General features: G+C 36.7%; 1 protein-coding gene across 2 annotated transcripts in view; it reads right to left on the reverse strand.

Moving 5' to 3' along the window:
* PLPPR5 (phospholipid phosphatase related 5) overlaps positions 1–13982 on the reverse strand; it is a gene marked incomplete at its 3' end in the record, with an annotated part of 123513 nt that overhangs the window by 69865 nt on the left and 39666 nt on the right. For both annotated transcript variants that reach the window (XM_080693404.1, XM_080693403.1), the window contains exons 2-3: positions 6209–6341; positions 3466–3716 (exon numbers count right to left, since the gene is read on the reverse strand). In XM_080693404.1, coding sequence (XP_080549530.1) covers positions 3466–3716; positions 6209–6341 — 384 coding nt within the window. The remainder of the gene's footprint in view (positions 1–3465; positions 3717–6208; positions 6342–13982) is intronic.

Consider the following 13982-nt stretch of genomic DNA (forward strand, 5'->3'; position numbering starts at 1 on the left):
ATGATTTTCCTTCAGAAATAAACAGCATTTGCAAAAATAGAAATAAGATATTTCCCCTAGAAAACATTCTCAGTAAAACAAAAGAAATCTCTGTGATCAGATTATCCTCAAAGCCTTAATTAAAGTCGGATGCTAAGGAAGAGTTCAAAATCCTTAATTTTACTTATTAATCCACATAGCAAAACATCAGACATTCCTCAATTCTAGTTAAAATATTTCAAAAATGGGCCCTACTTATTTTTTACTTATAAGTTTATAATGTTTATGTCAGTTCCACTAAAAAAAGTATCTCTAAATACAGTCATAAGACCATTTCTACCGAGACTATCGACTACAGGGCTGTTTTCTCCTCTGTACCTGCCTATCAAAATTCTGGCAAACATTTCATGAAACTGCATTAGTCTGAAACACCCAATATTTCTTTCTAAAGATTTCCCAAGGTGTCTCTATTGAATCTGGAAAGAAATATATTTGTACATAAGTTCAAATATAGTAGCAAAACCTGACTGCAAAGCCTGCATTTGGAACAGAAATTATATTCAGAGTTGCCATAGCAACCACCCACATTTACACTCACATGTGCATGTGTGTGCATGCACACACACACACAGGAACGCAAAGGGAAAGGGGTGGTGGGAAAGAAAAAAGTAATTAGCAAAGAACAGAATCTACTGTTAAAAAGACAGAGACACCCATCAATATAATTACAAGCAGGGATCCTAACTTTTAGTCTGAACCACATTTAATGACAGAAGATTTCTGAGTGTTGGAGTGTTCATTAAATGACTCTTCCCTAAACTCATCTAACCATCTGTACCCTTGGCTTTAAATGCTACTGGATGATAAGATTACGTAGGAAGATATGGGAATTCAACTGCTCATGCACACATTCGGTAACACAATTTTCCATGTCCCTGTCTGAAACATTCAGAATCATTGTGAGCTGAAAAACTTGTGTCTCTATGGGTTTGAGCAAATTACTTCACTTCTTGAGATCTACAGAATGGGTATAATAAGAGCACATATGGCAAGAAAATGTCGTGTGGATTCAAAAAAACAGCAGAATTCAATTATTAAATAAACAATAATGGAAAATAAAATTGTATCACATGTAAGAATTAGTAAAGCATGGAATAAATTAGTAAACATGAAGTAATTAATGCCCAAGACATAATGTTTGCAATAACAATTATTGTTAATATATCCAAATCTTTGTTACAGACTAGAACAGTGTGATTTATGATGCATAAGTTGCTAAAACAAATGCATGCAGGTAGCCATAAAATCAGGAGCTGAATAAGATATTAATATTCTTACAGTACATATGAAGATAACATTGTATCCCATTACAACATCTTCAAAACACTAGTTTGGTCAAATAAAAAAGCCAGATAGTACTGGACACAATAGTACATGCCTATAATCCCAGTACTTGGTAGGCTGAGACAGGAGGATCACAGGTCAGTCTCAGCAACTGAGTGAGAAACTTAGCAACTTGGTGAGACCCTTTGCAAGACTCTGTTTAAAAATAGAAAATTAAAGGTTTGAGGGGCATAGCTCAGAGGTAGAAGGCCCCTGGGTTCAATTCCTAGTACCGAAAAGGAAAAAAAAAAAAAGCTTGAGTATTTTGTTATAGTCACATTTTTACCACCACTTGCAAATGCTGTGGTGGTAAATAAGTAACTATGACAATAAATTTTATAAAAATAAATATAATTACACAGCAAGATCAAGTATCAGTGTTATAATACTCCTGTGACAGTCATTGGGGTCAGAAAACATACTGGAATTTGTCTCCACTATTTGCTTGATTACATATTTTATATGCAGATGCATTCACAATCCATGCACTGTTACAAATATGACCATCATATTTAGATGAGATGGCCATGAGTGAAAAGTATTTTGTGACTTCTTATTCACTCATGTCCAATCTTCATTTTAAAGCTGGGTGCCTCATATTTTAGCAGAGGTAGAATATTTAATTAAGCAATTTACTGAATAGGAAAGAATATGCATGGGTTAGCACATTTCCTATTAGGCCCAGAGGTATCCTACAGTGTATACAGAAAAGCAAAGAAAGGGGGGAGGAGGGAATTAGAGACACATATAAGGATCAAAATGAGGGCAAAAAGGGAGTTGTAACTCCTAAACTTTACAAAAGTCAGTAAGCAATGGAAGAAAAAATGAATAGGATAGGATTGAATGTCTAACTACAAATTTTCTTGAGATTTTTCGAAGTCTCAGCAGTGAGGGTTAGAATTAACTTGATCCAAAAACTTTAGAAACTTTCAAAATGCATGCTCTATAGCATCTAAAGTTATCCTGTCATTGTAAAAATTATGTGCAAGGACACATTTCCCCTTTTAAATGGTCCTTCTATTTAGTATCCTATATTTCTAATCTCAAGAAGAAATGTGACAGGGATTGCTGCACATTCTCCCTGCTCCCCAGGGAGAGCCTAACATGATTGCATTAGAAATGTTTCCATCTCAGAAAGCGCTTAGAGGATAAAAATAATCCTGAGTTTTTCCATGTCACTAGAAATAATCAAATTAGCTTTCATATTGGGCTGGAGTCTTTACAAATCTCTTGTTAATAAGTGGAAATCAGAAGGAAGTCGATACTGGTACTTGGGGAAGAAGAACCTCCCTTCCCCTAAAGATATTTAAATTCCCTGAACTTCTTCCTGGAGTTTATGGAACAGCTTAGAGAGAAGACTTGGTGTTTGATTGCATGGCCTCAAGTCCCAGCCTAGAGTTGGAAGGGAAGGCAAATGATACGCATGCTGAGGTCAAGAGCTGCCTGCCAGTACCACCCTTCTTTCTAATCTCACCCGTCAGTAGTAATGCACTCTGCTGAGACCATTTATTCTCACTTTAAAGGTTCGAATATAGCTGCAATCCAGTTTGGCGCCTACCTCGAAAAGGATGGCAAATATTCAAGAATAAAGAAGAAATATGATTTCTAAGGCTACTTTGGTTAGTAGGATGCAAAAATATTAAAACATCGATTGTGCTATTATAGAGCTATAATTACAAATAACAAAAAGCTTTCTAAGAAAAGTGTCCTCTCTCTTCCCCACCAGGGAATATGTGTGCTTGAGTAGGCGGCCCAAAGCCTAGATAGTTCTTTTAATTGCACTATTACAAGTTCATAGGGAGTGCTACAAAACAAATTTGTTTCCATTAAGTCCTATTTAACAACAAAGACAAACATATTCACAAATAGAAACGCTAATGGCTGTATTTTTTAATACATCCAAACTACCCACACAGGACCTCATGAGAGTCGACTGACTTAATCTCATCCATAATACAAACAGCAGTTATTAGAAATAAATTGCATGGCCAATAGAAAGCTATTAATGTCTATGAACGACTTTCCTCATGGCCAGACAAAGGGGTTCCGCACTGGAAGAATTCACAGAAATACAGGTAAAATGAGTTTCTAATCTTCACTTACTGTCAGATACATGGCTGCATAGACACTGAGAGCAGCTTCTTTAGATGGGAACGTCTTCCTTGCTCTCATGATGAGATCTGGGTTGCCCGTGCAAGCTTCTTCTCCACTGATGAACTGTGTGTACTGCTGACATCCGAGCGCTGTATAGTTGGGCTTACAGAGGGCCAGAAAATGTGGAGCAAGGTTCCCTGTAACGACTTGTCCAGCATTTACAAAGATATCTGTTGCAAATAATCCAAAGGTATAAATCCCTAAGGAAGAAAACAAACAATTTTAGCTCTTTGCTTTTTTTTTAATTTCTTGTATTTCAGTTTACTGTAAGCCAAGAGGGAAATATTTTAGAAACTATACTCCATACATACAGACACTTGGTTCTTTTCATTTCACTCATCTCCAGTGTCTCCCTTGGCACTTTGGGAGTGTTAAATTATTTAACATATTGAGCTGTCTACCACCAGCTACATTTTTATGCATGGTGGGTTTGTAAGACATAAGATAAAGGAAGAAAATATATTCTAGGACTGTTAGGGTAATGCTATTTTTTTAAAGGAGACATGAAGCCCCTTGAGAGGGCATTAGTCTGTCATGTTGTACTAGTTAGCAATCTTCATTTTTTTCCTAATTTTGAAAATATTTTTATGTCACTAACAAAAAGCAAAGCAGTTGCCTCCCTCTGATTATGCCTCTTAAGCCCATTCAGACTGATATTAACTCTGCTGGAGGTACCAATTAGCAGTAAGATCCAACACCATCAGTTTTCATTTAAATATCATTGCAAATCTTAAGTAAAGCAGAATGCTTTCAGATTAAGTTCTACATTGCCTTCAGAAGCACACTCCAGAAAGTCACAGAAGAGCTGGTAATTTAATCCCACTTTTTTTTTTTGCATTGGTTTCCTGTTTATCAAATGTAGGGCAATTTTAGTAAACAATAAAGTAATTAATATATAAAATTAATTATCTTTACAGCATTAAAAATTGTTTACTCTGGTCACCTGGAGGTATAAAATTAAGTATTTTTTCTCCTTTTGTAAAGAACTGGCCAATTTCTTTGAATACCAAAAAGATGTTCTAAAATCAATGTCATCAATCATTATTGTCATAACTTATTTTTAACTTAGATAAAATTTTGCCATTAATTTTAATTAAATTTCCATATACAACCTTCAATAATATTGTAGTAATGTAAAGAAATCCATTCTTTCATAATTTTGGAAAAATATACACCAGGACCTACCTCTACAACATTCCCAAATAATACTGCCCCAAATAGATATGTCTTTGAATACTAGGAAAGTTCCTAAATGTGCTTTAGAACCTAATGTTAGCCCAAGGCCAACAGTGTAGTTGACACTACTGGAGGCGAAGAATGGGGATTTGAAATAATGCTTTATTCATATATGAAGTTATAAACACCAATTTTAATATAATGTATTTAATGTAATGTATAGTGAGGAGGAGGGAGCTGAATGGTACCTGGAGGAAAATATATAAGTGCTGTGTGTATGTGTGTTTCCATCACTCTGAACCTCATTGTGATGTGTAATTACAATGCACTAATAAAAAATAAGGGAGAAACACAGAGGCAAGAGCACATTTCACTCTGTGTCATTTACTCTTGTGAGATGTATGCGTAAATGCAGAAACATGCTTTGCCTAAATATACAAAATACAGTTTAATTATGGTATTTTTAAAAAGTATCGATCTCATCAAATTACTTTAAATCTTATGTATATTAAAATATATTATAACATATATGATATATATAGACATGAGTTAAGAACGAGTACTAATGGATTTGAAAAAGTATCTTTCTAGGTTTTATATAAGTTATTCTCTCAAGAAGACAAATGAGAACTTTAGAAATCCAAAGCTTGATGCTAAGGAAAGTCTTAAATATGAGGTTTTTGTCTTAAGAAAGATCTACACCTGATGGCATTTGGGTGGCCTTTAATATGAGAGAGGGGGGGGGGCGGGCAGGCATAATATTTTCAAACATTTTATCTTGATTCCTTCAATATTTATGAGATATATCTTGAAGTATTATAGTATCTTTAATGTATATCTTAATAACAATCAGAATTTATTGCAAATGTTACTTAGTATATACAGACATACTCAGACATACTCATTTTTAGCTGATAAATCCAGGAAACATTAATTTATATTAAATTTTGTGTGTCAGTTAACAAAATGGTCTTGGCCACGTTTCTTTTGAGCTGAAATGATGTTCAGTAATTTGTCAGTGTCCATATTTATTACTGATAGCATTTGAAATTGGAAGTTAACGTATTAGTGAGTTTTATCTTGGAATAAAATCACCACTATATTTTTGTTTACATGACAAATGATTCAAAAGTAGGGTGTGGAGTACTGTGGATCAAATACAACATTTCTTCTGTTTGCCAAACTTTCATTCTTTCCTTTATGATGTTAAAATACATGGGTATTCTCCCCAAGCATTGTTTCTAAAATTTTATACAAAAACTAAGTAATTTGTTTAATTGCATAATTTTTAGTGTCATAGAAAAATATTAAATATCTAGTGATTTGTACAAATGAAGTAGATTCATAACAATATTAAAAGTATAGTAGTTACTGTTGTTCATTTGTAAACCAAATTAAATATTTTAAAGAAAAGATAAGCAAATATTTGCATACAGTTAAAACATGGTCTATTTTAAAAGCTGACACACATCAACACTGTTTGGGAAAGAATGAAAACAATTCAGTGAACACTTACCAAGAAATCGGACGGTTCTACGCACCAGTGGGTTTATATAGCAACAGTCTCCAGTTAAAATTGTTTTTTCCTGGTTTTCAAAATCTCTCGTGGCTAGTTGCAGGCAAAACACAGCAGTTTCTCCAACTATTATCTTAAAAAGAAATAAAAAGTTAAAGGATATTAGAAATTAACAGCATAAATTTTTAATGCAATAAACTCCTTTGAATGGTAACAATCTCTGTGTAAAATTGAGCCACATTTGCTAGAATCTTAACTTTACCACAGCTGAGCATGGTGGTGCACACTTGTAATTCCACTACTTGTGAGGCTGAGACAGTAAGATTGCAGGTTCAAGGCCAGCCTCAGCAATTTAGTGAGGTCCTCCACAACTTTGTAAGACCCTATTTCAAAGTAAAAAGAATAAAATAGGGCTGGGGGTATAGCTCAGAGGTAGAGGGTCCCTGGATTCAATCCCCAGTTTCAAAGGAAAAAACAACTCTATCACTATACACACACACACACATACACACATATACACACATAAATACGGTATATATATTTCTCTTGTTTTGAGTAGTATTAAATGATAAATTATGAATAAAAGACACTGTTTTTTAAAAGATTTCATTAAAAATGAAATATATAAGTCAGGTGTGATGCACAACCCAGTACGTGGGAGGCTGATACAGGAGTATCACAGGTTCTCAGCCAGCCTCAGCTAATTAGTAAGGCCCTCGGCAACTTAGTGAGACCCTGTTTTAAAATAAAGAATAAATAAAAAAAATAAAAAATAGTACTGGAGGTGTAGCTTGAAGGTATAATGCTCCTAGATTCAATCCCCAGTAATGAAATATGTATATGTATGTGTGTGTGTATATATATATACACATATATATATATACACACACACATATATCAGATATGTATGTATATATACAAAGGATCTTTAGGGACATACTCAAGCTATTTTTGGCGCATGATTGAGTTTCATATTTTTTAAGCTACCATGTTTTGTTTAAATTTGACTCTTACAGCATTCAGAATAGATTATCTTTGCAAATATTTTAAAGAATCTGGTATAGACACACTAATTTGAAATCACAGTCATACTTTTGTAAGAAAAAATAAATTATCAAGTTTGGCCTTAAGAATATTCTATTCTGATACATTATTACAAATTATAATCATGTATATATTCTCTATACTTTTAGTACAAATGTGTCATTTTAATCCTCCTAAAAACTGTATGAAATAGGGAATGTTATCATACCTCTTTTACAAGGGAAGAAATCAAGACTTGAGACTCAAGAGAATTGCCCAAGAGCTGGTAAGGAGAAATGTGTGCTGATATAGACACCTTGTTCTACTTTCTGCTTTAGAAAAGGCTGGCTATGTTCCACTCCTATTGTAGCATTTGTTGTGGTTCTTATACATGTTCCTCAAAATCACCAGCAAGGTAATTAGAACAGGTATTATTATGCCATTTACAGATGAGCGAGTGGAAACTTTAGAAGGTTAAATACTTAGGTCCCTTTCAGGCCAAAAAGAAATTTCTGACATCCTCAGACCTTTTGATACCATTTACTACCATCAACAGCAGCATAAGAAATCAGATTAAGAGAAATGGAAACTGCACCCAACAGTAAGCCTGCTAGTTTATCAGTGTTAGTTTTGTGTTTAGTGTGTCTTGTCAAGGATAACTAACTTGCAGTATGGGAGCCCCTGACATTCCCCAGGTTCTATATTTGGGTGTGCTACCCAGAATTCCTGTGTTAAAAACTTAATCCCTAAAGTTATGTGCTAAAGGTATTTAGAGGTAGATCCTTCAGGAGATAGGTAGGATTCAATGAGGTCTTGAACTTGGGATCCCCATGACTCCTTAAGAGCTTTCTAGGAAGAGGGAGACCCTCACTGGTTCACTTGCTCTGTCTGGTCCTGTGATGCTCCACCATGTCATGAGGTAGTAAGAAGACCCTCACCAGATTCCAAGCAGATGCTGACACAATGCTCGTAGACTCCCCAGCTTCCAGAACTGTAAGCTGAATAAACCTCCATTATTTATGTTACCGTCTCAGGCATTTTGTTATACAACAGAAAACTAGTCCCTAGTTTGGGCATATTAGAGAAAACATATGCCCCTTCTTTTTCTGTGCTTGGCTGATCTCACGTAACATAATGTTCTTCAGGTCCTTCCATCTTCTTGCAAATGACATGATTTTGTTCTTCTTTGTAGCTGAGTAGAATTCCACTGTGTATATTTCCCATAATTTTGCAATCCATTCATCTGTTGAAGGATGCCTAGATTGGTTCCATATTTTGGTTATTCTGCCTTCTGATAGCCAACTTCTGCCTTGCTCCTCTGACAGAGGCTCTACCTAATGCCATAATTCCTATAAACAGATCCTATATGTGTAGTCCCTGACTTGATAACTCTTTTGGTTACCACACTTCCTTCAGCTAAGAACTGCCTGAGGAGGCCACTCTTCCTGGGGTTACTCTTCCCAGTAGCCATCCTAATGTAGACCTCTTGCTTATTTTGCATCACTGCACATTTCATGTTTCTGAATTTTCTGTTTTTCTATTAAGCATATTTTCCAGAATAGCATCTCATACAATGTTGTTTGGCTACTACTATACTAAACTGACTCTTAACCAGCTGCAGTGGTACACACCTGTAATTTCAGAGACTTTAGAGTCTGAGGCAGGAGGATAGCAAAGTTTGAGACCAGCCTAAGCAATTTGACAAGATCCTATCTCAAAAATACAAAAAAAAAAAAAAAAAAAAAACTGGGGCAAAGGCTGTAGCTCATAGTGGAGTACTCCTGGGTTCAATCCCAAGGGAAAAAGAGAAACTGGCTTAAACTGGCTTAAGTAAACTAAAATCTAGAGTTAGTGGATTATTTCAGAACCCAAGGGAAGAGGTTGGATATGAGGTCCATGGGTAGAAAGTCCTCTACATTTCAGACAGCAGCTCCCTCAGTCTCATTTTATCTCTGTCCCTGGAGTCACAGGGTCTCACATCTGAGCTCCTCTGTGTCTGACTTATTATTATCTTTCTTCAAGCCAATTCACCTTCTTCCTATCATATACAATTGTCCCAACAATTTCTAAGGGCCTTGTCTTCAACTTGTCAGCTCAGTTCAAGGTAAGAGTTCAAATGACAGATTCACTATACCCCAATGCCAAATTCCCAAGAGGTTCCCCTTTAGGTAGGTGTCTTCCCTGACCCCAAGTAACCAAGGCAAAGAAATCAGGTTATGGCAGTAAAAACCACTAGCTCCCTGAGTAGAGAGGTTAATTTTCAAAAGAGAAAACAAACAAACAAATCCCCCAAATAAGACAGAGTTTCTGTGTTTATCTAATGTCTCCCATCCATTATTCTGGACTTCCCCAGGTGTTCTTGACTTAGACTAGCCGTTTTCACTCTGTACTCATATGCTGTGTTCTCTCCACCTACGTAGACTTCATCTCATCAAGTGCAGGTGCCTTAACCCTGGTGCCGCTTTCCTTTAGAGGGATTTTCCATGCTCTAGTTCCCTTTCCCTGTAGAGCTCGTTGGAAGACCTATGGAACTCCTGATCCAAGTCATACTCTCTTAACTTCCTGAGTAATAACTCCCATTGTTTATAGTTTGGAGATAAATTCAAGCATTGAAAATAAGATAATTCTTACTATGCTCAATGCATTTCAGTAAAGGCTTTCTGAGCTTATTACCCAGTGCTAGGCAATAGTGGTCAAGAAAGGATTTATAAGCTAATTGGGTACATGTGAGCAAACTCTCTCATGTCAGGGATGCACATTCTGAGTTTTATTTGACTTACTTGTTGGGAAAATTATTGCCAGTAGAACCCTTAAGAAAAAGTGTCATGAGCCACAAAAGCAACTGTGGTGGCTTGTGGACTTGAGAGCATCTGTGGTGGCTTGGTGGCCCCAACTGCTCTGGACTCAATATGTGGTCGGAGCTGAGGCCACTCTTTCTAAGGACTCTTCCTAGCCAAGGACCAAGTGTGGTGAAATACAAAGGTGATTCCCTTCCTCTGAGACATGAAATACCACCTACCCTATGGACAATCTTGGTTTATAAACTCCCCATTAGCTTGGCCAATGGCATTATAGTCTGAGGCATTTCTCACCCAACTCTCCTTCCTTCCTGTTTCCTAGCACTAAGGTCAGACATTCATCAGGCTGAAGGCTCCCCTGCTTTCTCAGCCTTACCCTCCAACCTTCATCCTTTACAGGTTTTTTACCTAATGAATCTCTTGTATATAAAATAATTTTTTACCTACTTCTAGAAATACATAAATGAAAACATCAAAGAGATACAGGGTGTGGTCCTGGCTACACTTAAAGGAATCGTGGTGATTAGATAAATGTCTAAAGTACTTAGAAACAACCCATCCAGGAAGACAGTGTAAAGAGGGGAGAGAAAGCTGGGTTTGGTGGCACAAGCATGTAATCCCAGTACTTGGGAGGTGGAAATAGGAGAATCTCAGGATTGAGGTCAGCCTAAGCAATTTAGAAAAGCCTTCAGCAACGTAGTAAGACCCTGTTAAAATTTAAAAGTAAAATAACATATGGTTGTGGGCTGGGAGTATAACTCAGAGGTAGAAAGTCCCTGGATTCAATCTCCAGAACCACAAAAAGGGAAGAGGTGGGGAAGGAGCCTTTCTCCTGGTAGCACTCAGCTTGAGCTCAGCAGAGGCGTAAGTAAAACGAGTTGCCCTTGGAAACAGAAACATATAGGTGGTATTTGATAAAAGTTAGCCATTATCATAATCATGAGAATAATTATTGGCAATGAGAGTATCATTAACAACAATGCTAATGTTATTAATGCCAAAAGCATTAGCACTCAATCTAACATATACATGTAATCATATGCAATTGGTCATATTACTATTAATAATAAATAATATTCTTATCTATTCTTCTCAACCTTAGAACTGCTGGAGAAAGGACAGGGTAGGGACTTTTCATCCTCTATTTTCCTCCTATTTTTCTCCCTCCTTCTGACTGATTCAGTGTCAGGTCATCTTGAGTCTAACATTTCTACATTCTCTTGAATTGAATTAAATCTCTGGTCAGTGCATTAAGTCCTACATTCTATGTTCCTCAGTATTTTTTTGTAGCTCGTCTATCTTCTACTTCCAGAATCCCTCCCTAGTGACCTTCATTCCTCCTAAGACTTCAGGACCCCTGCTACTCTAAAGAATTCTAAATATTTCTCTCTCTTCTAGACTCCAGATACAGGACTTCATCTACATACTAAATGGAAACTTCCCAACATGCTCAGATCTACCCACTGAAATCCTCACATCTGTCACACCCAAAATGAGATCCATGGGTCCCACCAACAACCTCCTGCTCTTAACCCCTCCGAGATTCTTTCATTCTCCACTTGGACACCTGGACACTCAGGCATATCATTGTACCCTTATATACCAAGCTAAGTCCTCAATATCCCTCATCTGTCTCTCTCTATCAATGACTTTTATTTACATTATTTCTAATTGACAAATATGATTTTTAAATGTATATACATTGTATAATAGCTAAATCAAGCTAGTTAATATGCATGGTACCCCACATACTTAATTTTAGTGAGGACACTTAAATTCTATTTTCCTAGCAATTTTTCAATAAATAGTACTTTGTTATTAACTTCTGCCACCATAATGTGCAAGAGATCTCTGGAACTTATTCCTCATCTTCATCGATTACCAAATCCTGATGACATTTTATCTTAATTCTGTTTCAAACATTCATTCTCTTTTAAAATCTAGTTCCTTATCACCTTTTTCCTGCATTAAAGTATCCTTGGAATTCACCTCTGCTTTTCAAACTATCTACAGTCAGATTGAGCTTTGGAAGACAATTGCTGTGCAATCCAAATTTCCTATTTAAAATCTGCAGTGTGTCCTCATGGCCTATGGCTTAGCAGAAATTGTCACAAATGATCATTTCAGCTTTCATGGTTCTCATATAGCCTCCAGACATGCTATACTAATAATTACAACTAAAAATTTTTATTCCCCATCCCACCAAACATTTCCACATTCCTAGGCTTTTATGCTTGATCCATGGCCTAATATAGCTTGGTAAGCTGAGCACTGTTTAGTGTTCAAGACATGATTTAAATATTGCTTTCTCCATTTCAAGTTTATGTCTATTTCTGGTACAATTCATCCTTCTCTTCTTTATGTTCCAATGGCACTTTATACATTTATTGTGGTTATTTCCATTTGGTTTTATAAGTATCAGTAACATTTGTCTCTTCCACTCAACTGGAAGCTTCTTTGAGGCAAGGATTGCATAATGTTTATACTTCCAGTTTTAAAAACTCGGTAACTGACAATAATGTGAATGCTGCATGAATGAATAAAACCCAGCTCCAGTCACACATTTTATAGACAAGGAAACCTATTCAAAGAGAAATAGACAATTTAAACATGGCTTAGTCAAAAGATGTGTGGCACATCCAGAATAAGAATCTCAGTTCAGAGCTATTTTGACCACAGTCTTGGCAAAGGTACTTGTAAACTTTCCCTCCAACTTTTCTAGGATAAGGCAGGTCAACCCCTGCTCCTACCTGCAGGTTGCATCACAATCCCAACATTTTTACAGTTTTTTTAATAGGGAAGGTTTAGGACACACCGTACATCATAAACACTTTCACAAGTCTTCAGGTGTCCAGGAACAAGAGAAATGAATGCAGAAAGAAGTTAACACACATGCTAGTTTCCAACAAAAACAAAGACAAAAACAAAAACAAACAAAACAGCTTTAGACGACCCTTCCCAACTCCATTGTTATTTTTTGATATTCTCTTTTCAGTGAAAGTTTTTCACGTCTCCTCTGCAGATGTGGAATAAAATCCTCATCTTCTGCATTTCTTTTATCTAGGAGTTCTTAATTCCATTCTCATTAGATTCCCAAAACAGCCTTTAGGTAAAGACTAGAGTTGGTCTGCTTTTCCTGGCAATAGAAGAGGTAGAAACCCAATAGAACAAGGGCACAGAAGCCAGAGATGAGATGCTAACACAGCAGTCATTTCATACTTTTCTTTGATACTATTTCTTTCTCTCTATGACCAAGAAAATATATCCTGTTTCCAAAAAGAGCTTAGATGATGAACAGTGATAGCTGAGATGAATGGAATATGGCCTCTCTTCCTACTGTCACAGGTACGAGGTCTCTAGATGAGTTACAAAGGGAAGGAGACTCAGGAGGAAGACCTGCAACACTTTCTCTGTATCAGCCTTTCCTGGGCACTCCTCCTCCCTCTCATCAGAGGCTCTCCCTTCACTGGGACATGAAAGGAAAAGGATAGAAAAATACAGGCTATTCTGGTAGCCAGAGCCTAGGCTGGCACAGTAGGTACAAAGCTGTCAACTCTTCAGCCTCATCTATCTTTCTTCTTCCATTGAAAGAAAGGTAAAACCCCTGCTTATTCCACAGCTCTACAGAAAAACCCAAAGCCATGTCTGTGGATGATTATTGACTGTGCAACTGAATGAGGAATGTGGTGAATGTCCACTGACAATTCAGGAGTGGATACTGACAGACATCACTGTTTTACCTATCCAGCTAGGGCTGTGCTTGAGCCAATATGGTGTTTCATGAGTCACAATCCTTTCCTTGAGGACAGAGTGGCACTCCACCACCTAAGGGGCAGGATTTCTGTTCCTGAAGCCAGCCTGAAGACAGATGCCCAGGATCATGTTCACAGGCATCTCCAAACTTGACCAGGTTACCTGTACACCCCATCCTCTGTCAGGGTCCATTAATGATG

This window comes from Muscardinus avellanarius, assembly GCF_963383645.1.
Source record: "Muscardinus avellanarius genome assembly, chromosome: 3".
Lineage (NCBI taxonomy): Eukaryota > Metazoa > Chordata > Mammalia > Rodentia > Gliridae > Muscardinus > Muscardinus avellanarius.